Source organism: Pollicipes pollicipes, unplaced genomic scaffold (genome assembly GCF_011947565.3).
Source record: "Pollicipes pollicipes isolate AB1234 unplaced genomic scaffold, Ppol_2.1 Scaffold_7231;HRSCAF=8579_pilon_pilon_pilon, whole genome shotgun sequence".
Classification (NCBI taxonomy): domain Eukaryota; kingdom Metazoa; phylum Arthropoda; class Thecostraca; order Pollicipedomorpha; family Pollicipedidae; genus Pollicipes; species Pollicipes pollicipes.
This window is the reverse complement of record NW_023597034.1, coordinates 7,365,431-7,389,531: the sequence shown is the minus strand read 5'-3', so window position 1 is coordinate 7,389,531 and position 24,101 is coordinate 7,365,431. Positions and strand designations below refer to the sequence as shown.

Genomic DNA, 24,101 nt, shown 5'->3' with positions numbered 1-24,101 from the left:
AACTCCTTTTTCTTCCTTGGACCCGTTTACCACCTTGACGTCCACGTAACGACCTAGCGCATGATCTCAGAAGATGGATGTCAGGTAGCTTACTTCGCGAGTCTGTTTACCCCAGAGAAGGTAAGAATTAGTCAACTCAGTTAAACTCGTCGTTCACGCATTCTCACCACCAGACACATGCTACGAAAATCTGACCCACCGCTTGCAACTGCCAGCCAATCTCTCCGGTCACCTGTTGCAAAGTGACGTCAGGGACCCACGTCATCGTCGACCGCCTTCTCCGCGCCGTGATTGGCCGGCGTCGGTCGTGACGTCCTCGGGGGGCCCCTATAAGAATATGATAGCCGCGGAGGAATACCGGTAGCTGGCTGGAGCGAAGGAAAGGCGCGTGGAGATCTGTCTCACTGGTGAACGGAGACCCCGGACAACTCGCCGCGCACTCTCGAGGTACGCACCCAAGTCGTCTGTGTATTTCCACTACTGATTAGAATCGGAATATTGCCTGGCGTACAGGCGCTTTAGCAGAACTTTGTCACTAATGAAGAGCGTTATCAAACATTGCGTAATCAGCGACGACTCAACAAAAAAGGCCTATGCCGCATCTTCGTACCGAGAAGGGCATGCCCCTCCTTCCCCTCCCCACAGTCGCCTGAAATTTTACAGACCTCTGTAAATATTCCACTTTTGCTTCAGGCCGCTATGAGGCAAAGACGCAAACCATTATGCCTGTTTTTCGTAAAGGTACCTGCATTGGAATTATGTTGAATCGGGGTTTCATGGCCATGGCTCAAAACCTAATGACGTAAGCAAGATGTTAAAAAAGTTGAAAAGCTACGAAAAAAAGTTACGAAACCGTGTGCTGCGTTATCTCCCTAAAAATCAAGCTGAATAGCTTTATCTAAACATATGGTGTCGACCCAACCCAGCGCCCGTCAGTCATAAACTCGATGCTTTCGCATAGACTGGAAATAGGGGCAAGGGCTATATGCGGTTATCACTTTAAGATATTTGCCCCAATACCGTTTTTTTGGGTAATAATGTGTATTTCAGACGAGCAGTAGTCCAGCAGTTCTTGCTGTTCCAGCTGTTCGGATCCCATGCATTCGGGTACATATGACAACATTTTACCCACTCGTCATGCAGCGCTGTAGAACTGATGCTAGCTTTGTGCGAAGCTAGCGAAAGACGTCAGGCGGGGAGGGAAGGCGCAATTGCCCAATGGCTCCTGATTTGTGAGCTCCCAGATCCGTGCGTCAATGATCCAGTAAAAAACAGATAAAGCAATTCATTACATCACTTAAAGTCACTCTTCAAGACTCAAGCAGCTGTTTAGCTTCCGAAGGTTAAACAAATTGTGTAAGTTTCGGAAGCTAAACGGTTCCTTAAAAGGATAAATGTTATTGCAATAGCATCCATCAAGTATTCTATTTTTCCCAATGCCTAGCTCAGCTAGAGATGTGCTTTGTTGATTTCATTTAATTTCCGAAGTCTCGTGGCGTGCATTTTTCTCATCGAATCTGCAGCACTTAAAATCATATCTTTACCAGCCAATCACGCGGCAGTCGGCACATCTGACCAGCGATATCATTTCTGACACGTGAGCATCGAAGCAAGCCTTGCCGAACGGCATTCAAGGTACGATCCTGATTTTCTTCATGAATTAAAGGATTTTTCAACATTGGCTAACGGCTTACGCGGCATCCTGCGGCCGTCGTGACCATGTCGTCACATCACGGCCGTCGTGACCATGTCGTCACATCACGGCCGTCGTGACCATGTCGTCACATCACGGCCGTCGTGACCATGTCGTCACATCACGGCCGTCGTGACCATGTCGTCACATCACGGCCGTCGTGACCATGTCGTCACATCACGGCCGTCGTGACCATGTCGTCACATCACGGCCGTCGTGACCATGTCGTCACATCACGGCCGTCGTGACCATGTCGTCACATCACAGCCGTCGTGACCATGTCGCCACATCACGGGCTCTTAAACGATGTCATTACGTATTGAACGGTCGGGTTGGCAACAGACGGAATGCTATCTGTCGTGTCGATAAGGCCCGGGGTGTCATTGTAATGAACTACTGAGCCATGTCAGTTGCCTATTCCATACTCATTGACTTACTGTAGCTTGGGAATACATGACAGAATTCAGAGCACCTTCAGAAACATCGAACGCCATTTAAACGATACTCTTTCTTCACGTTATGGCCGGAGGCTACGGCCCACGTTGAAATTGATCAGTACGAACCTGAATGGAAAGATCATGCCAGCCCGGAACATGCTAATCCCAAGCGCCTTTTGAAAAGTTTAGTGTTAAGCAATACAGTCTATTCAACTGAAGCTGAGCGAAATCCTGAACTTGGATCTAGTGGCCTCATGAAGAATACAAGTTGCACGGTCAGTCTGCAAGGTCTTTATTTTTCGTCCATGCACGTTTTTCTTTTATTTTGCGTGCTGCTGCCGAATGAATGGCAGCTTTCACGACATGGCAGCAGCAAAATGGCAGCTATCACGAAGCAATTGGTGGCATTCATGGCCGTCGTGTAGACACCAGCACGTGGATCTCTCACTCGTGAGAAACTCGACTTTGGTAAGCTAGGCTTCAATAGCAATTGTCTGCCAATTTACGGGTACGTATTGCCCTGTTATCTTTTTATTGCACGGTGGGGAAAACTCTTAGGATGAAGCCTCGCTCTGAGATCAAAAAGATGTTGTGAGGTATCAAACCCAGCCTTTGATCCCCAAAAGAGAATCTACAGCGTAATCTGGTCACGTGCCTTGGGTCGTAATCTGCAAAGCCCGATTATTCCTGGCAAAATATGACAGAGAACCTTACGGAAGTCATGTTTCAGACCAAGCTAGGTGCACTTCCTCTCGTGCTGATGCCAAGTCAAGTGAAGTCAATGGGTTAACAGTCTATGCACTAAAAGCTGAATTTGACTCGGAAATTAGTCACATAGAGACCAAGATCCTCACTTTAAAGGGAATGCTCTACATCAGAAAGTAATGAAGCAAGGGTGAAGTACGATGAAATAAGCCCTCTCATAGCCATTTGTATACTTTTAAGTGGAAAAGATTGCTACAGATAGCACAATTTTTTTTTATATAATAACTATGTTCTTATTTCGTCATGAAACGTTTGTATGCCAGACCTGCCTTGCGACTCTTTGATCTCCCGAGGGGCGGCCTGCGGCGGTACTGGACGTGTGCTGATCCAAATATTGTTGGTGGTTCATCTTTTGGCCATTTCTCGTAGTGTTCTTGCATATTTATATGTGAGCTTAAAGCTCCTAGTTGTATTCACGTGCTCGGGCATAGCGTTATTCTTCAGTCTGCTCCGATTACAATGCTTGTTTCCGTAATAACTATGAAGAAGCCATAATTATCATGTCATGCATCACAAAACGTGACTTGTATTGTTCATCTGACCCTCTTATCCTCTTTTTCGTTTTATCCTGAATCCTTGCGACGCCCCGCTTGTCCAGAGCAGCTTACATGCTCCAGCCACGAGTTGGCCGGGAGGCTTCCTGGGGCGGACGCGGGCAGGGCGCCCAGCGCACACCCCGCAGAAAATATAGTTGTCGAGCCGTTCACATCTGGCGTTCGTGAGCATGATTCCCAGATAAAGCGGCCGTCAATTCGCTCTCAATAAACGTTGTGTAGGGCACGATGGCACAATCAAACAAGGACGTATTGAGAAGCATATTTGCTAAATAGAGGCATTGCTTTGTTTAGAGCAGTCTTTCCCACTTAACAGCATACCAATAGTTATCGGTGAGTTTATTTCATCATGTGTGATGCTTGCGTCAATACCTTAGCAAATGTACACCGTTCGCATTAAGAAGAGTAGGGCTGTAAATTGCACCGAATTATCTTCAGGATGGCTGTTTCAGGTCAAAACCCCGTACAAATGTGAAACACTCACTTTAAGCATCGATCATGACGCATTTGAGCAGCAAGCATACATAAGCGGCGTGCTGTGCTAAGTGTCTCAGCTGTAAGTTCATACTTCCTTACACAATGGCGGCACCTGCCAACATCACCCAGTCGAAGAGCAGATAGAAAAGCTGCTTGTTCTCTGTGCAATACCCACGGTCATACGTTACAGACTATAGCGTGCACCATGTAACCCACAGCCCGCGCAGGCTAAGTGATTGTCCCATCAATTACCGTTGGAATGTGCTGCCGAATCTCGAGTTTCCTTTTCAAAAATCGTCGATTGAAACAGCCGAGGAAAAACAGGATGAGGGAGTTGCGGTTAAACTATGGAAATGTAAAAAGGTAGACCGGCCTGGTACGTTGCAAAAGTGGATATTTTTACAAGCACCGACCGCGTGCTCATGACTTTTAGCCAAAGAAAAGCTCAACTCTTTAAGCGTAGCAAGGCAAAACTTGCCAGACATTTGCATACGAGCTGTTCGACCGAGAATAATTTGTATGCGGCATTGAACATTCATGTTATTTGTTTTCTTCTATTCCTTAAACATAGACAGGGTAAAATGTTCAATGTGAGAAAAAAATAAACACACGTTCGAGACCGGATGAAATATTGGTGCCCCAGCATCGCCGTAATATGACATTAGTGAAATGTAACGAAAGTATGCAAAAGATGTAAATAAAGTGAAAATCTACATATTATGTTATATGTTGCGAGCTACCACCATCCGCAGGCGGGTGGTAGTGAATACCTACCAGCTAACATTATGCAAATTATGCGCAGCGAAGCTGCCAAGCGAATGATTGATAATTAGGAGTAGGCTGCCCCTCGACCTGCGATGAATGCTTTACAAACTTATTGCTACATTTTCTGAACCGATCTGAAATATAAGATGCTGTGAACTAAACATAACGTCTAAATCATAAACCAGTTAGGTTAACCCTAGGTTGAGCCATGCGGCATAGACAATCGTGCCCGTTTCAGTGCCAATAACATTCCACCAATATATTACGCACTCCGCAAAACTCAAGTCATAATTGCAAACACCGTAAGCCACTGTCAATACGTCACTCATCGACCGAAATTGCCGGGTTGGGTCAACTCATAGGAAACCAATTTTCGACCAACGTTAGTTGTGACCTCTCACGAGTAGTACATCAGTATACATCGGTCAGTTAAATATCGCTTGCCTTTATCATATATTTTTTTTAAAAATCTTGTAGCATATTTCTTTGTTGTGTTTTCACAACAAAATATATCTTTACTTTTCAGTATCCTTTGTCTGTTGCGCTTCATGTTATCTTCAGTCTTTTTTTCAACCATCTATTTAATATTGTTTTCGTTTAACACTCTCAACACATTGATTAAACCCGTTGACATAACCTGCTATGGTGGCCTGGCTGCTGATGCTTAGTTTTTGGCATCATGTAAGTTACGCCACTTTATCGCTCCTGCATCTGCTATCGCCTCAACCATCCCGCGCCGCACAAGATGCGTCATAGTGTTCCAGTAATTGTATTGGTGAACTTGCCTTACTGAGCATTTTATGCCACATCACCCTGATTTGTTTGAAACTCTAGATTCATATCATGGATGTTGCACTCAAGCTTTGACACCGTCTAAAGTGTATTTTTTTTTCAAATACCGTTTGGATGCGGCCTGTTGTGGCCTCTGTCCGTCTTAAGGTATGTCTTGACCAAACTTAGGTACAACGCTTAGCCGCCGTTTTCGAGCCTTGCATCACTAGTTTGAGAGCACCTAAAGTTGTGCTGAAAATCGTTTACGTGCCCATGGTAATGGTCAAAGTTGTAGCTGTTAGCAACAAGCACCATTATCTGAATGAGATAATCCACCTCACGTGTCTTTTCTTTGAGTGTATATCACACGAGATGGAGCAAGAAGTCGAACAAACAAGCACAAGATACTTTATCGCGTCCCAGTAAATAAAGCAAGGAACAAGCAGCATGCTCGGTAAAATACTGGCTTTCTAATTGCTGCGGCTTCATAAGATTGCTGCAAACTATTTACAGCTCGCGCCGTTGCAAAAACATTGTCAGTCTCTTCCATGCCACGAAGCCTTATGCTCCCTGTTATATACTCGTTACACTGACGCGCACATTTAGGAAAACACGGATGGATGCGTCCCTTTCGTTGTTTCGTCTTGTCGCATTCGTTTCAGTGCGCTTGGCAACTCGCTTTTTTCGTTTCCCCGTGTTTCGTTGCCTTCTTTCACGGAAAGACGCTGGCATTCAGTTACAGAGTTCACCTTACATCGCAACTCGCTGAATTTAAAACGCGAGAATACATGCGTAACGTGCTCCGCGCATTGTTTTCTTTCTGGAGCATTTCTGTGATGAAATGACTTCACATGAATTAGGAGGTAACTTGCAACACTGATATGACAGTCTAAAGCACTGAAAACTATTGTATACGTCACAGACCGCGTGCTTAGGCTTAGAAATTTCCTCTTCGATTTCGCTTCCCTTTAAGAGAAATGCATGGTCTCGCTGTTTGGTCACGCCATCCACATTTGCGCCGTCCAATATCTCGGTTTTAAAATAATAACATTGAAGAGACTTTTTGAGGCACGTCCACCTCTCGACCCGTTTGTGCGTGGACTGAGGACTCATTGTGATTTGAAAGTGGGATTTAATAAGCTAACGCATTTAGCGTATTTCAGAACATGGCATGTTTTCCTTTTGGTACCAAGAACAAAATGATGACGGATTGAGATCCTTAATAGTGCACAGATAAAAAGAATGTACGCGGTTATGTCATTGTCTGTTATGGTGATACAGCGAGTCTAACAGCGCAAAAAACCTTTTAATGATGTTTAACGCGAAGTATAATCTAAAATGCTGTTGGTGTCATACAGGAGGCTGATAGCTTTGCAAAAATGCTTGTATCTCTATTGCCCAGTATGGCTGGTGTTGAAAATAGTGCGTCTAAGAACAATATTGTGCTGTTAGAAAAATGCCAGCTTTTTTCGGAAGGTCCATTGGCCACTGCATTTCATAATAGCTGCGCCCAGTTTAGACCTCAACTGCATCCAGCCCATTTTTCCCAATGTCTAAATTTATACGGGGTTGCTTTATCGCTGCTGTGATCTATAACGGTAGAATTTTTGCTGGCTTTAAATGATCGGTTGTTAAGCGCTCCCTGATTAGCACCACCAATACCGACGGCGCGTCTCTGCCTCTCGGGAACTCCTAACATTACCAGGTTGTCAATTCCACGTTGCCAAACGAGCGAGGTTCGCTTGCCAGAGCTGGGCCGGATATTCCTCTTAACCCCATGCTCGGCCGCCACTGACTCACGAGAGGCCCCTCCAGCGGCGCGCGGAGAGCCCCGCCGATACAGCGCAAGGCTAACGAACGCACATTCACTGAACCAAATATTCCACACAAACCCTTCCCCCCATTGAAATTAAGCACCAGAAAGTCATAGGCGCGTTCCTCAGCCACTTCACACAAATACTAGCACTGCATTCGAGGCCGTGCAGCAGCTTATGCCGCGAACTTGGCAGCCGGGAAGTCGGGTGCGCTCGGCTTGCCGGCAAACTCTTTCAAAGCGCCGGCCGGTCTGGACCGAGGCGGCCGCCGTTCCCGGGTGGTCGCTCGCAGCCGTGGAGGCGCGACCCGGCCGGGCCGTGCTCGCGCTAGCGCGGCCCCTGGAGGCGGCGGCGAGGGCGCACTCAGACAAATTGAGGCGGAACGGCCGCGGCGCAACAGGGGATAACACTTGGGTCCGCCCGTGCAGCGCCCTCTGAGGGGCAGCACAGATGCCTCGCGAGGTCAGGGCGCTCATGAGCTGGCCAGATGCAGATTGTTCGCCCTGGCTCATTCTGTTGCAGGTGTTTTCCGGTTTTGTATCATCGCGCAACGCGTTCTCAATGCGCAGATGGACATACAGTGCGACAATGCGGTATTGCCCGTGTTGCAAAAGGCTCCCTTGCTTCGAAACAGATGGGTCGAGGAAAGTTTTGGGCATTTTTCGAGAACCGTTGCAGTTACTTTACGGTGTTAATGTGCCACTTCGTCCAGGCAAGAATAAAAAGCGAGATCCCAGGTTTGCATTGAATACACAGTCTAGCCCAGCCCGAGCATGAAGTCGTTAGTTACAAAGCGCTTATCTCAGTCTAAGCACACAGATAGAGAATGCGTGGGGTTGCGCAGGGAAGCTTTTGCTGATAACTACCCGGGTGTGGAGAAACTGTCTTATATAGGCAGGCCTAGTATTTCAAGGAACATTTCTCTGAAAGCAAAAAACATTTGCACATTGGTGCACTTGTGCATAATTACGTTATCCCGGGAACTGCTTTCCATAGGCTCAAAAATACGCTTTCCTTATGGACATCGCAGATTCTAGTTGTTCTTTCACATGTCTCTAAAACTTTACCGTGGCTAAAAGTGGCAGTGTCTGCATGCGCTCATATGACTTCACATTTGCGCAGGTTCTTCGGTTCATTGCCGCTTTACACTGAGTGATATGCATGTTAAAGAAGCATCGACAAACACTGATTGCTAGCAACGGAAATATTTTACCTTGACATGAGGTTGTCAAATGATGCGGACAGATCGTAGAATATAGGAAAAAAGTCACAGATATCTTGTTATGATCACGTTCGATGACAAAACGTGTTAACAAAAGCTCACCTATCACGCTGCAGATCCAGGCCTTTGAAGCGAGGGTTGTTGTAGGTCTCGTTCAGCGTGGACCAGCGCTCTTATTTATGTTAAGGCGACAGAGAGCGGAGAGAAGGCTGACTGGCCGGTGGATACATGAGCGATGACCACAGCGGCTACGTGCTCAAGCAGGATTGGTTGGAGTGCAACGTCATGTGCATGGTGGTTGAATGGAGCAAAATATTAAGCCGTAAACCCTTGACGTTTTCAGTATTTTTTCAATGCAAGCAAGCAGCATGGGAATTCCATGCGTACTCTCATCATGCATTGTTCTTTTGAGGCTGCCCTCAAATGTACAGCATGCCCTTGAAGTATTAACGTCTTTGTTTAACACCGAACCCCGTTTTTACATCATGTTTGAATCGATAAGCCGTGAGAGACACCGTTTTGGAGCGCAGCAGCCTTTCAAGCATTACGTGTTGATAGCTCTTACAATTGAGCTCCATTTCAAGCAGAGACGGTTTTTGAGAGATATCTTTGAGAAGTTTGTCGGCCACTCGGGACAAAGGAGCCATATAACGTCGGCCACGCAGGGCAAATGAGCCGTTTTTTGACAGTACCCGATGTTTGCCTGGATTCAGTTAGAGCGTGGTTTTGCGTCACAGCTGTTTACCTTTCATAATGTTTGACACATTTGAGCGAACATGAAATGACCAAGAAAAAAATGAAGGTAGAAAGTATGGGCACTTGCCTTCCAAAGAAACTACCATAAATTATTCGTCAAAACATCATAATCCTACTAATTGAGGTTATGATCCGCTGCCTATAGTAACACAAAGGCGAATAACAGGTCTGCGTGTACAGAATCGACATCACGCAATTAAATGCGGGTGCTTCAATTGGCCTTTGTTTTTAGTTCAGCCGCCGCCGTTCGAGCAAGCGACGCTGATTACTGTCTTTCTCCTCAGGCGGCTGACAACATCGCTATCAGCGACGGCAGCGTTTCAGAGACGCGCGTTTAGGGCTCGTAAATCAGGCATTGCAAAATATATAACAAAAACGTTATACCGCCATGTAGCTGAATCAGCAAAATTTAACGCTTCCTACGAGTTTTTTACTTTCACCATACGTGCGAATGCCCTCAGACGACCCCCTCTCTTCGGCATCTCGAAAATTAAGCGACCTGGAGCCACGAGAAATACGACGTTGGAAACTATTTCAAACTGTACCAGATGGATGTGACTGATCAATGGTGAATGTGAACTTTTACAGCTCATGTCAGCTAAAAGTTGCCAACGTAGCACTTTATACACCCACGTCTATGATCTCGGAACACTGTGGATGTTATGACAATGCGGAACGGTGCAGATGAATAGCTTAAGGAAAGTTATATCAGATAGGCACTAATGGACAGTTGCACATGTGACCTGTGGTATGTCACGTCAGGTCAAATGGGAGACAAGTATGATATCTTGATATGATATGATAGGATATATGCTAAAACTGTAAGATGCGAGCAATTAAGGCTTGACTTGTGCGACATTCAAAGGGTTCAATCCGGTTGCAGATACGACAGTTACACTCCGCTCCACCTTGAATAACCTGATCTTCAAAGCAGCCATGATTATATTAACTCTCACATGATTCACTGTTTGTCATAACGCGGGCTGATGGGGGTTGATGCGACCACTCCGCTGTTTTCAAACTAAGTAAGACAGAGACTAGCGGAAAATACCCGTGGATAAATTCGAGCAAGGTCTCGTAACTAGTGTGATGACATGCATGCTACTAGCTTAAGAATTGACCCAATTATGCCAGGTCAAAGGCCACATTTGCCCTAAAATAACGTTTTTCATTTTAACAACATCATAAATACAAGACCATGCCTTTTAGCGGCACAAAACTATACAGGTATGTTTCTCGTTCAACTATTAGTACTTTGGTGTATATTGGTCTGTGTTTTGAGCATCCGTTTATGATGTATTATAAAGCAATGTCCCCCCATCGCGCGCGTTCCACGACTTCGTCGGTTGTCGCCCGCCGTGGCGAGCAGTATCCTAAAAACCGCCTCTGCCACGAAACCGGAAAAAAACCAGGCACACGCTTTTGGTGGTCATCACGCACAATAATTTACCCACTAAATAGATGTAGACAACTGGACATTTGAGCGCGATTGTAGGACATGCCGGAGAGGTATCTTAAAAAGGCCTTAAGGGGGGGGGGAAGTTGCATCGCTCTCCTATTAACTGACTAAGATTAATGCACTTCAGAGGATATCGATGAGGACAGGAGAAAAGAAAAGATTTTTGATGTGCATTTATGCGAGAATGAAAGCTATTTGTCACTTTTGAGACGAGTGCCACCGATATGCGCTTAGGAAACAGGTCATGGACTCTGCCCCGTCGGAATCAGGAACGTATTTTTACAACATATGCAACGGGGATGTCTTCAGCACCATGTCTTCAAAACCATTGACGCGTTTTACCGAAAATGCCTAAAATATACGTTTTTAACACCCCTTTATAGGGCAGAGTTTAAGACATGGCACTTGTAGTTTTGCGTCTCATCGCCGTATACTTGAGTTCAACATTAACATTTTGGGTACAAAATAACCGTTGTAGTCGACGTGCCCAAAGCTCTCCCCGCAAAGAAACCCGTGGTGTTGTCTAGTAAGAAATTTCGTCTTCAATTCGTTTGGCATTTTTGACCAACTCTTCGGAAAACAAGCATGGGCGATTGGGACCGTTAAGTATATGTCAAAATTGGACACTCTCTGCATTTTTCTGCATCCTTAACAAACACAAAAACTGCTCATGGACGTTGAAAAACATTCCATTCAGGTATCTATACCCACTTTCAAAACTGGCACGCCGATTAGATCCATTAAACACACCTTATCGTACGCTACGTTTTCCCAAATTTTCCACTCCTGATTACTCAATTGATGTTTTTGAGCACAATATCTATGAAAAGACAGTTAACACCTCTGTGGTCATTTTGGCCCCCCAGACGACACAATCGGCGTCATAGATTTGGAGATATTATGGATGAAATCGGCACTGCATAAAATCAGAGCGATATCCACCTGATGTTTACCTGCTGCTCACAGCTGATGCCCATCATTAATTAAACATGTATATGTTACAAAATGCTCGTCATGAAAATTGGATCAAAAACGTTCTTACCAAAACAGACCTATAGCATTCACCTTGCAATATTTGTATGCAGACCGGTAAGCCCGCACTTTCCTCCTCCCCTCCCCCTCCCCCTTCCCCCTCCTCCCCCTAGTCCCGCATCTCTCTTGTTTTTACCAAAGATGGCTCTTGACAGGGAATAGCAATCAGCTTAAAATCTTCTCACCTGCTGTAATTCTGAAAATCCCGGCTGTTTCCCTGCGCAAGGGAGACGTTTTTTCTTTTCTTCAAATGAGTGACGAAGTTTGAAAGCTCTACACACATCAGAAGCGTGGCAGACTGTACCGCTGTACCGAACTGCTAAGCGGCACAGCATGCATTCCCTGTCGGTGAACGATGGCCAGCAAGGCTTCTCTCCCAGCCAACGTTGATCCGGGATCTGATGGCTGCCAAACTTGGCCTTATCTGCATATGACTTTGAAATTTATAATCAACAGCCAAGAGACGCTGTGGGACGGAGAACCAATGGTGTAGGCGATGTAAAATGTGAGCACGTTAGATGAGCATAGGCTTGTCCAGAACCATTTCCATTTACGAAAGAAAGAAATGAGGCGCTTGAGAATTTTACTAAAAGAAAAAGCGAAAGAAACAGACACCACCTGCCCCTCTAGTCATAAATCTCCGCGTTATGCTGCATGCTATCCAAATCAGATACAATTTAAGTCATTTTGTCAACTACACATTAATTGTGCGTGTGTTTGTGTGTGTCGTTATGTGTGGGGATGCGTATGAGACAGATATACCCCTGTTATACAAATTTCGATGCACAGCGTGGTTTCCGGACGGTGACACGTTTTACCTGTACCCGAATCACCGATCAGAAATATATTGCAGATACATCACGCATAAACACAGAGAACCAAGTGAGACAGCTAAAATCAAAAGAACTGAGTTTCTAAGGAAACGCTTTCCATGCGTGACTCGGCTTCGCGTCATCGCAATCCAGTGGACACATCCATCCCCAGCGACCATTGAGATATCTTCGCAGAGCAAATGCCTGCGCAGGCGAACCGACACCCAGTCGTTGGCAGGGGCCGATACAGCGACAGGACGCGTTATCAGTTAGTATCAATATCATTAGCTCCGCACGCACGGCGCCTCATTGAACGTCGACTCGCGTGACCGCGTGGCCACGCTGGCCCGGCACAGATGGTGCGGGGTTCTCAATATTCCGAGGCCGCGTGCACACACCAGCGCCGACGATCTATTGTGTCTCGGCGCGACCATTGGCAGGGACGTCAGGGGTCGGAGGTCACGTGCTGACCGCGAGTGGGCGTCTCCCCGGGGCATTCACAACTCAGACAGAGGCGCGAATAGCAGCCACCGAGGTTGGCCGAAAAGCAAGAGGGAGGGGGCAGCTTTGGAGAAAATTATCGTCCGTGGAGATGCAGACTGGAGGTGGAAACATCCCGTACTGAGAAAATCAGCACCGAGTGCCTGGCGCTGCACGGAGAGCGACGAGCGAGGATCAGGCTTGCCCTCTGTTGCCAGCTGCGCGACTTCTCCAGAAGCAGCCGCTGCTGGCGGGGATGACAAAGGAAGCAGCCGCCGAACCGCCGTGCTTCCTGAGACTGAGGGCTGACGTTTGGACGGGACCCTAGCTGAACCCCGCCACAATTCACACGCGTCAGGTTGTGCTGGCCTCGGGCGCCGCATGCAAGCTCACCGACTGTGGAGGCCCAGACTACATGGCGCCCGTGATATATCTGAGACTCAGTGAGATAAATGGGTGTGTCCAATTGCTCGAGCTGTTGGCACGACTGCCAGCTGCGGCTTAGAATTCCCTCGGAGCCCAGAGCTGCCAGTCGTTCCCAGCCCCATCATGCCACCGATGGCAGCAAGTCCGCTGATGCATTCATTAGTATGCATTATGTAACGTACAGCGGACAAGTATTTACATGGAGTAACGCCGCAGACAGATGTAATGGGATAAGATATACACGGAACAATGTCAGCCCTTGTTATTTATTATTAGTGTATTATATTCCATCATTATATGCGTGTACATGCTCGGCGTTGGTGCAAAGATTGTTTTGGACATTTCCCATGGAAGTAAACCTGCTGACCACATCTGCGATTCGCAACAACGGTCTCCCTGCCGCACCATAGGCAATCTGGCTCCTCTCGGGCTCTTCAGGAAGTTGTTGAGCAAGCAAAACTACCAGCGATAAGGCGGCGCCCGCCCAGCATTTCGAATCCCTTTAGACTGCAGTCTTTTCGAGCGGTCTGCAGCGCAACCCAATCGCCAGTGACGTCTGACACGTTCCTGACCGTGCTAAGCTGCAGCGGCCTCATAATTCCGAACCACTCACTCCGGTGGGCGGCAGTAGGAGGACGACGACAGGTTTCATCGCCGGAGGCTTGGCTGTGACGGCCGCAATCGCGCCTCTGGCAGCACACTACGGGTGCTCCTCGGCAGCAAACTGTGGCCCCGCCGGTCCGTCAGAGCGCTGGGAGAACTGCTCAGGACGCTGTTGTGCACCACCGGTATCTGTATCAGCATTGGGTGCCTGGTATCTAGTGTTGATGCAGACATGTAGAGTGCGCATGGATGTTACCAGACGAAACAATGGGCAGCATTTGCTCTTACGCTCTCAGTGGGGCCCTTGTGTACTTATGCCCTTCGCATAAAAAACCCAAGGTCCATTGTGTGAAGAGCCGCCCTAAAAGGCAGGTCCTGAGCGTACCATGTGCGACTGCAGCGCTGGCATCAAAATGGCATGCATCAAAGCGAATGCTAGCTGACGGAATCTCATTAATCACGCCAATTCCATATCACACGGCGACTAAGACCTTGTGTGGAACCCTCCGGCCGGGTGCAAATCATATGTAACTTTCATCTCTTTGTAAGCGGAAGATATTCAAGGAAATGATCAATTCCCTTTAAGGAATTAAAGCGACTAAAGATGATGGCTTCGTTACCAGTTTAAATCCCACCTCCATGCCTATAATCCATTTCCAGCAAGCCGGAAGTGCTGCCCGGCTCGACTCCTCATTGACCCCAGCTTATACGTAATGGCTACAAATTTATACTTTTCAACCTGGCTGCATGTTTGCGTTTCATAACCCACCACTAGCACCATGCCGAAATGTATTCATAAGCTAGTCTGGAAATTAATTTTTAGGGCTCAGATTAAGCCAATACACAACTTCAAATCCAAACCCATTCATCCTATCTCCTTCAGAAAATGGAAATGAAACGCGATTTAGTCCAGCACAACAAAATTTGTGCTCATGATAATCAACACCAGATGATCTTACTTAGCCTTATTTCTGACTGAATAACAAATCCAACGCTCGGCTTGTGACCCGCAGGCGGGCGCCAACCGTTTTCCCACGGCTTGTGACCATCAATCGACAGCTCTTTTCTCCGCCAAGTTTTAGCGATAAGCGGGTCAGACCACTCCCGGCCTGGCGTCGCCTCTGCAGCGCCCCGGCGATCTCTGCGCTGACTCCATGACCTTTGTCGGCAGGCGCCATGACCCCGGCTCGGCTGATCGTGCTGCTGGCCGTCTGCCTGTCGGCAGTGCTCTCTACGGCCGCCGCTAAGGCCCTAGAGAAGGGGATAACGTTCCCGCAGTTCGAGGGGACCGGCGACCGCCAGCTAGACGTGAGTACTGGAGAGAGGGTGTGGGGTTGAGTGTAGGGGGTGGGGCAACAGCTGTAAACATGAGTAACAAGGTGTGCTGTCATGGCCTTGAGATTCATCCCCAAAACGTTCTACGGGTTTGGATTTGGCACGGATGAGCGTGTCCAGTCCAGGTTGAAAGACCGGCATCCGCAGAAGGTCGGTCAGATCAGAGAAATGAGGCAATCTCAAGTAAAATATCACCCAGCCCCTGCGGCATCGGGGGCTTCAAATTTCGTCGCATCAGCTGTGAGCTCTAGGTCCGGGCGTCAGGAGTCTCATTAAGCGAACTGATACCAGCAGCTCAAACGATCCGGACTCGGGTAAACTGTGAACGGAATGGGCCATGTGGGTATCGCAACCAAGCCAGATGAGCTCGAAATGAGGATTTAGGTGACCGATAATGTTTCCTATGTCATGTGAAGACAATATAGCATGCTTAGTGAACATCGTAGCAAGCTGAGGAAATTTGGTAGTGATATTTGCTGCCCGTTTATGAAAAGAGATGGTAAGGAATACAGTGATGAAATCGGATGTACGGTAGGCTAGGCCACAGCCGGTTGGTGACTGACGCGCTACGTATGCCCTCATCGTGCATACCTGTCACCTTGGCCCTTTGCCTGCGTTAAGTTAAGGTCTCCTTTTCACAATGAACCTGTAAAATTTTTCCTGTAACAACGTAATGTCAAATAAGTGTAGCGCCCAGGTGTTCAAATACACAAGCCCTAATGGCGCGTGGTCTATGTATTTCAGGTCATCGGTGCGTTCCTGAACGAGCAGCGCGTGAATTCAGAGAGCGTTCTTTAACAAAGCCCTCACCCAGGAGTGAGATGCATGCATATCCTCTCAGTGCGCACAAGTGTAATTTTAGCATGCATCATTATCCGCTATGCTGCCTGCTTTGGCAGCGGTCACTGATTTATGTCGTGATAAAGTGCTGCTGCTGGTAAACACAGTGGCGAAACACTGACGCCAGTAGCTAATGCAGTCTCTCCTAAAACGCCCAGGTTAGGTTAGGTTAGGTTAGGTTAGGTAAGGTTAGGTACATACCCCAGTCTGGGCATCCCGGCTCTTCCGCACGAGAGATCTTGGCTCTCCTTGCCCGCTGACTCCAGATCAGCGGAGGCATAACGTGGTGAACCTCTAGCATTGTGAACTGGTGGGATCAGATGGAGAGACTCAGGGTAATGTTGGTTGGATTGTTAACGTGCATCGCCGTGCTCGCAGATTTGGCATTTTTTCAGTTTCATACGCTTTACGGGCACATCCAAGATGCTCTATTTTCCCGGACCAGCGAACGTAGTCATCACCGGTATTCACAAACATGATATGCGCACCTTCATCACGCATATCATGTTTATGCATCTGGGTGTGACAACATCCAAGTCCTGCCGTTTATTATGACCCTGACTCCAGCGCTGAGCGGCGTGGGCGCAGGGATGTTTTGCACGAGCCGTCCAGGTAATGAGACAGGTTCTCCGTTAATCAGAGCGTTCCATGCCTGGGTGTGAGATCGCACGACACCGACACCGGTTTGATCGCACGACACCGGCCAGCAGCAATACCTGGACTGTGTTTACCTTGAATGGCAGGGGACGCCACGAGCCTTACTCTTTTTCTAGAAGCACGAGATTCTACGCACACGTGACTTTCGTCCACCTGAACCAAGACCTACTGCAAGGCCTCTTTAAATAGGAAAAATATCTAAGCAATTATTGTATTACATAATATATTGCTCAGTGGTATAAATAAAAGAAGGCCAGGGCGTCTTAAGGTAAAGCCCTATGTTCATGGGCCGCAGCATAGCCGTGCATACACTTCTGTTCAACCGTCGACGACCGATGCTGACCACGTCGTCAGTCGATTACCGACAGTGAGAGGAGCAACTACACACTGTATGGATTTCCCGTCTCTGACCGGGCATCATGGCGGCCGTTCCTGCCATTGACAGACCCGTACAGCGCCGTAGGGCCTGGTCTTTAGTCGATAGCCAAGGACAATGAAACGACAATAGCATTCTCGGCACACGCTGTGCATGATCCGTTTAGCCAACAACATAACCCCGTTGACAAATCCGATGAACAGTTTTGGGGTTTGTAACTAAAACCCATATCCAAACCTCAGTTGCCGTTTTTAGCTGGAGAAAGTGCAAAATAAACGGTCATTTTAGCAATATATGAGCAACATCGCTGTTAACAAAGCATTCATTATACTGAAGTGTTCATGCAACACGAACAAAACGTAGTTTCGCGAAGAGCACGTACAGCAAAGGCTGCTTTCACTTTCCAATGCGCAATCGACAGTTAAACATTCATTGGGTAATATTGCATTTCTAGTTGCAAAGGTGAGCCCCGGGTATTTTTGAGTTCAGTATTATTATTTCCAATATGGTATAGTCTCATTAGATATAGACATTTATCAGCAGGCCTTAGACGCATCACTGAGAAGCGCACAGTATGCCTTTGCAGCATACTTGCAAAATGTTTTCCTGCGTACCTAATGGGAACTGAAATGAAATTTTCATGCCGCTGGAGGGAGATGAATTTCAGCGAAAAACGATAAAAGCTAAGTTGCACACGCTATTCCAATATGTGTTTGGGGGCTGTATCACGAATTTACATCCATTGCATACAACGCTGTGCCGTTACCCGTAAGTCTTCCACTTAATTTCGTAGTCTTATAAGATTCAGTAAGCTATGTAGGTATAAATTATATTCCATATGGTGGATCAGACCTTCCACTGTCAAGTGCACAACGTAACGAATGTTTGCTTGCAACATTGCAACACACTTTGCAATATGGATGGTACTCCTTTTTAGCTTTTAACATTGCAGGCAATGAATGAATTATTCTTAACTTTCACGGGGTCACACCTGAATTGATATAGTTCAAATTTTCAGTACCGAGTAAGTCATTCTTTGCGACATGGGTCGACATAAAAAAGGTCGTACCATGACACGGAGGAATAACATCAAGAGGTGTAGTTGATGCCAACAAAGGGCATTCAGCGGGCTGATAGATTCAATATCTGTGCATATTCACGACGGCACAACCTTCTATTAGATGCATGCCCTTTTGTAGGTCAATCAAGGTGAGTGACGGCAAGGCAGTGGACCTTGGGTGACCTAAGATTACCTTTATCGAGTTTGAGGAATTGCGTTTGTTGTTCCATGCATTCGCGAGGAAGATTTAAGGCTAGCTTAAAATCGTTTACTTGCGTAAGTGATGCCTGGCGTGCGATGTGCGATGCCCGCTCAACTGAAGCCGCTTACATGTAGATTTGATGCGCGATGTGCGAATGCCTGTTTACTTCATCTCGCTTGCATGTGTGAATGAAGCGTGATGCGTGATGCCTATATGCTTGAATTCGTATGCATGTACACGTATGTTTGCGCATTCTAAGCATTAGATAGGCGTTGTATCGTGGTAATGGCTGGAAGTCCGCTCTTTGCTTAATCCATTAAAGGCTGGTATCCTGTAAAAGCTGTGGCTTGCTGTTCCAAAAAAGAAACGAAAAATTGAGTAGAATCATCCGCAGACAACTTTGAAATCTACTTATAGTATTGTTTCGATAAAGGCATATGGCCAAAATATCAATCCAGCTTTATCTCCACTTTCCTGGTTTTTTCTCCGAGGAAGAAGGTTGTTCCTGCTTTTTTATCTATCTTTGATAAATCTGCCTCCCAAGGTTTTTGGCGATGTCCTCTTCCATTTCAAGGTCCGATTGCAAGGTGGATGTTTCGTGCTATATCAGTGTTTTGAGTGCCAAGCTCCGAGTATCTCAGATGACGGAAACAATTACCAAATGGATACAGCCATGATGTTTTGTGTGTTACACACTGTGAAGTGAGGCACATTGGTAGAACGAAACCCCGACGAAGGCACGACAAACAGTATACATATTCAGTCATGCGCGCATGCGCAACCACCCCAGAATGCGGCGCCCGGTCCAGCTGCACTCAGCGGTGCAGGGTTCGCCTACAGTGCCTCCGCACCATTCGCACTGCCCCGTCCTTAAAGTCTGAACATCGCAAGTATCTGGCAGCTATCCCATGATTCAGTTTTTCCTTAGGGTGCTGGAAAAACTTCGCCAGTGCACCAAAGTGCACCGCCTTCTCACCAACGTAAAAACACATCATGTGAGGATAGGGGTTCACCATCCTTTTCTGGAACACAACCAAAAAAAAACCCATCAGCTTAAGGCCTTCCGCCTCAAGGAGAGCAGTGCCCTCACTAGCTTTCACAAGTTGGAGGAATCCGACGTGAGTGAGTGTATTGCATGAGCGCGTCCCTCACGCGGCGACCTGTCTCACGTTTTGGCGCGCACTCTGCGAAATTTAACAGTGGCACTTGATTTTCAACTGTCACTTTTCAAGGAAAAATTAAACTAACGATCACAGAACCTCACAACAAATGCCGTTCTCACCTGTAAATACCGATTTTCTCCCAGCACACCTTCTTTGAATCTTCCTCGCAGCCTGCAAGCGTAATACCAGCACAATTTTGCTAGAAAACAAACGTAGCACGGTCGCCACATTTGCTGCTTGGCGCCCACAGGAGAGGCAGTATGAAATACCACTTTCTGTGTTTATTTCTCTTATGCTCACTGTTGTACGTGGAGTATTCGAGGGAAAACAATGCTAGCCGAACTTCCAGGCAACGAAATGAGTTATTTAGTAGTTCAAACGAAAAAAGATGAAAAGATTCACGCATCTACGAATAGATGACAGCTCAAACACGTCTGATACAATTCATTTAAGCGAATTCTCCAATGCGTCGGGTCAACGCGTTAGTCCCTAACGGCGGCAAGATACGTTCTGGGAGAAAATTAGCTCGTCGGCCCATCTTCTCCCTGGCAAATCTTCAAATAATGATGGGTGAAGTATATATATATATATATATATATATATATATATATATATATATATATATATATATTATATATATATATAAATGTGTGTGTGTGTGTGTGTGTGTGTGTGTGTGGTGTGTGTGTGTGTGTGTGTGTGTGTGTGTGTGGTGTGTGTGTGTGTGTGTGTGTGTGTGTGTGTGTGTGTGTGTGTGTGTGTGTGTGTGTGTGTGTGTGTGTGTGAGTGTGTGGTAAGGATGAGCTTTTCTGACTTACGTGGTATAGTAAGTAGAAGAAGTTTACCAGGTTTGTCCTCGTGGCACCTTAAAAGGCCGTGGATCGCGCCTGGAAGACGTCACTTCTGACGCACGCGCTCCAAACTCGTATGAGAGTCGAAGACGCACAGATCTGAAGTTGTATGACAAATCGGTCTTAATGCTGCCTACGTCTTTGAATGACAAATTTAAGACCTAGCCACGATTTTAGTCGTAATCGAGGGAATAAAACATGCGCACCAGCTTTGATGTCCCTCTTTCGTAGGCAGTCGCTCCCATGACCACATTGTGTGAGCTCTACGCGTCATTTGTAGTGGAACGATTAGCCAAACACCGATATGTAACCCAGACTGCCCAATGTCGGAAGATATATCGAGGGGATGTGAAGCAGGCCATGCACATCCCAAATTAATCACAGATTCCGCTGACGAGTTGACAGGCTTTACCCTCGAGCCTCCAGGTAGCAAAGTTTTGCCACGGGCTCGAGCGTTGAATAAAAGTTGCGCTAACGAGGCACTGAAGACGTTATGGGATACGCGGTATGGGGAAAAGTTTGGGAAAAGAAAAGCATAATGCTGTTGTGAATTGGGTGCGCTTCGATCGCTCGTAAACAAATCCAAAGCGGAAAATAAACACAAAAATGAATTCCTTGTCCCTAAAGTCAAATTGAATATTGATATAAAAGCATGAATATCACCCATTGCACATGCACCCAAAAGCTTTGGGTGCATGTCTTTTTTGTTATACACAAAAATGAGACCTGTTTTTGTCTCGTTTCGCAGAAAACGATTTCTGGTCCACTGGCCAATGGAAATAAAGTAAACTGCACTCTTATTTTTCTTTGCCATTTAATAATGATAATGTAAGAGCCAACCACCAAATTAGCAACACCTTTTGTCCGGTTACGCTTAAACAACAAAAAAACGCAATTCGCCCATCCGTGCGATTCAGCGTTTAAATTGGTTTGGTCCGACGGAAAATATGTAAGGGGATCTCCAAACTCCATTGAACTCTTGATGTCTGTTCTGCCGGGTAATGCGTTGGGCCCACGTGGTCGCTGGCCACCTTCGGGTCAGCCATGCCTCGAATGCTGGTGCGGCCGCGCCCGCCAACAGAATAATCCACTCCGATGTTGTTGCGTCTGTGGCGGCACCATGGCGGCGGACAGCGACAGTCGGCGGCGTTAGAGTGGTCCTCTCGGCAGGGGGCCGGGCCGGACCCGCTGCTCTTGTTGGTGCCCGCCGGTGACACCGGGCCGGGCTGGGTCGATGACAATCAGGTGGTGGCGAGGAGGGCGGGGGCGACGTATACCGGCGGCAGCAGGGCGGGCGTTACAAGGGGCAAGTTCCTTGGAGGGAAAGGTGGAACATGCGGGCTACGAAAGCGGGTGATCCTGGAAGTACAACTTACTGCAACCCAGGCAGATATGTTCCTGGTTGTCCTCAGTCCGATTTTTGATCAAGGTATTCCAAACAAAGTTTGTCACAGGTAGTTGGTTACATAGCCTACACAAATCTGGTTTAAGTTCTCTGTCATTTCTTTTGCAGCAGCTCTCAGGATGCTGTCTGGCAATTATTAGCAGCACAAAAAGGCAGTCTCAGCCGACTTGCCTTTGAATTGTGAAAGTGCACCCAACTGTGCTTTTAAGGAAATCGTGCTTACGATTTTGCGTTCAGATACGCAAAATGATGGAACATTTAGTGGAAGTAAACATATTAGAGAGTGAAATTATTTGACAGAGGAGTATGTACAGTGCAGACCAAGCAATGAAAAAAGACACGTGAAAACCATAAAGTGATTGCTTGAAGCGACACGATCTCGGAACATAGCTCCGCGGTGAAATCCCTGCTGACCTGCCTCCATGCCGCCAGGTGATGGAGGACGACGGGACGGCCGAGACGGCGCTGCTGAACTACCTGTACGCTCGCCAGATGCTGCGTAGGCTGCGCAAGAATCTGGACGTCTCAGAGCTGCAACAAAAGCGCTCCTACTGGAAGCAGTGCTCCTTCAACGCTGTCTCCTGTTTCGGCTAGTTGGCCGGTCGCCAACAGCGGCGCTCGCGCCGCCCCAGCCGGAGAGCCGCTTCCGGCGACAAAGGCGCCCTCTGTCTGTTGACCTGTTCCGTGGGATTCGATGCGTGCACGCCGTTCGCCATTGCCAACCTCATTTCCGACATGGCGGCTGCTTCGTGCTGGGGGTGAGCTAGGCGGCTGTGATGCTGGGAAGCTGCTGGCCTAGGGATTTCGAGCTATGCACTTCTCCCAAACGGCATCATAAGCTAAGTGGCATTACCTGGAAGGGTGTTGTAAATGTGCATTTATTTTCATAACTGTCTCAGCATGTGCATAAGGCTCCACTTAGCTCCAGTGAAAGGACATGGACTTAGGCACAATAGGTGTGTAATGAGCCAAATATTATGACCCCAGGTGGTTCTGCAGTGCATTCTGGGTGTAACCAGCTTGTTTTGCCAAAGCCATTACAGTTCTGTCTGAGGCCCTGGTTGTGCTTCTGGAAATACATAGCCGCTCTCTGAATATGACTTTCCAAGATGCATCATAGCGTTGCAAGTCGCATCATAGCGTTCCAGGCCTGCATCAATCGGCGTATCAGTATGGGCATGATGCCGCTGTTGGGCGCTCGGGGCGTACTTATTTGTTATTGTATATGCATGTATGCAATAATATATATATATATATATATATATATATATATATATATATATGTGTGTGTATATATATATATATATATATATATATATCAAAATGGCATAAAACATATATTGTGTATGCATATGCACTTAATTTTCTATGCATCGCCACAGGCGTAACGTCACCGACAACACGCCTTTTGCGGCGTTAGATGAGAGAGACGATAACAGGTGTTAAAGTCTGTTAATTGTCATCGCGTGGACGACGCCAAGAAGTCAAGCTATCGCAGCCTGCTCGACAACTGATGCACATGAACTTGATCGATGCGTTGCTATTGTCGGGCTGCCTGGCCTAGCTCCGAGGCCCTCCACTGACAGGGTGGGAGCTAAGCGTGGAACTTTGGCCCCGGGCGGCGCAGTGGTAGCGTATGTCTAGGTGGAATGGAGACCTCACTACGTTCTTTGGAGAAAGAACGTTGGTTAAAAACGTTGATTTTGCCACTTTTTGAAAAAGCGTCGGTGGCATCACTTTTCAAGCATTTTGCACACCTCCCGTTTGTCATGTAATATGACCGGTCAAAAAACACCGACGGTTATTCGAGGAAGCCGACGAGACGCGCTTGACGCGACAGTTTGAGGTAGCAGTCGCCCCCGTCCCTGACACCCGCGTCTGTCAACCAAGGGCTGCACCAGTCCTATGCACCACTCTGCATTTGTCACGGCCGACACCGCCGCCGACCACCGCCGATGGGAAGCTACAGCCGTCCCGGGCGAGCACCGCCGGCCCTGGCGGGGGCGGCATCACAACACAGCACGTCAGCTACCCGGGCCAGCACCGCCGGTCCGTGCGGGGGCGGCATCCCACACAGCATGTCAGCTACCCGGGCCAGCACCGCCGGTCCTGGCGGGGGGCGGCATCCCACACACAGCACGTCAGC

At 47.4% G+C, this 24,101-nt stretch overlaps 1 protein-coding gene across 1 annotated transcript; it reads left to right on the top strand.

Annotated features, from left to right (window-relative positions):
• The first annotated feature begins 371 nt into the window (after window positions 1–371).
• Window positions 372–23,050, top strand: LOC119110607 (prohormone-1). Its single transcript, XM_037234495.1, has 3 exons — window positions 372–447; window positions 15,238–15,374; window positions 22,388–23,050. Exons 2-3 carry the CDS (start codon window positions 15,243–15,245, stop codon window positions 22,547–22,549), a joined length of 294 nt encoding a protein of 97 aa, XP_037090390.1. The 5' UTR covers window positions 372–447; window positions 15,238–15,242; the 3' UTR covers window positions 22,550–23,050.
• Window positions 23,051–24,101: the final 1,051 nt, after the last annotated feature.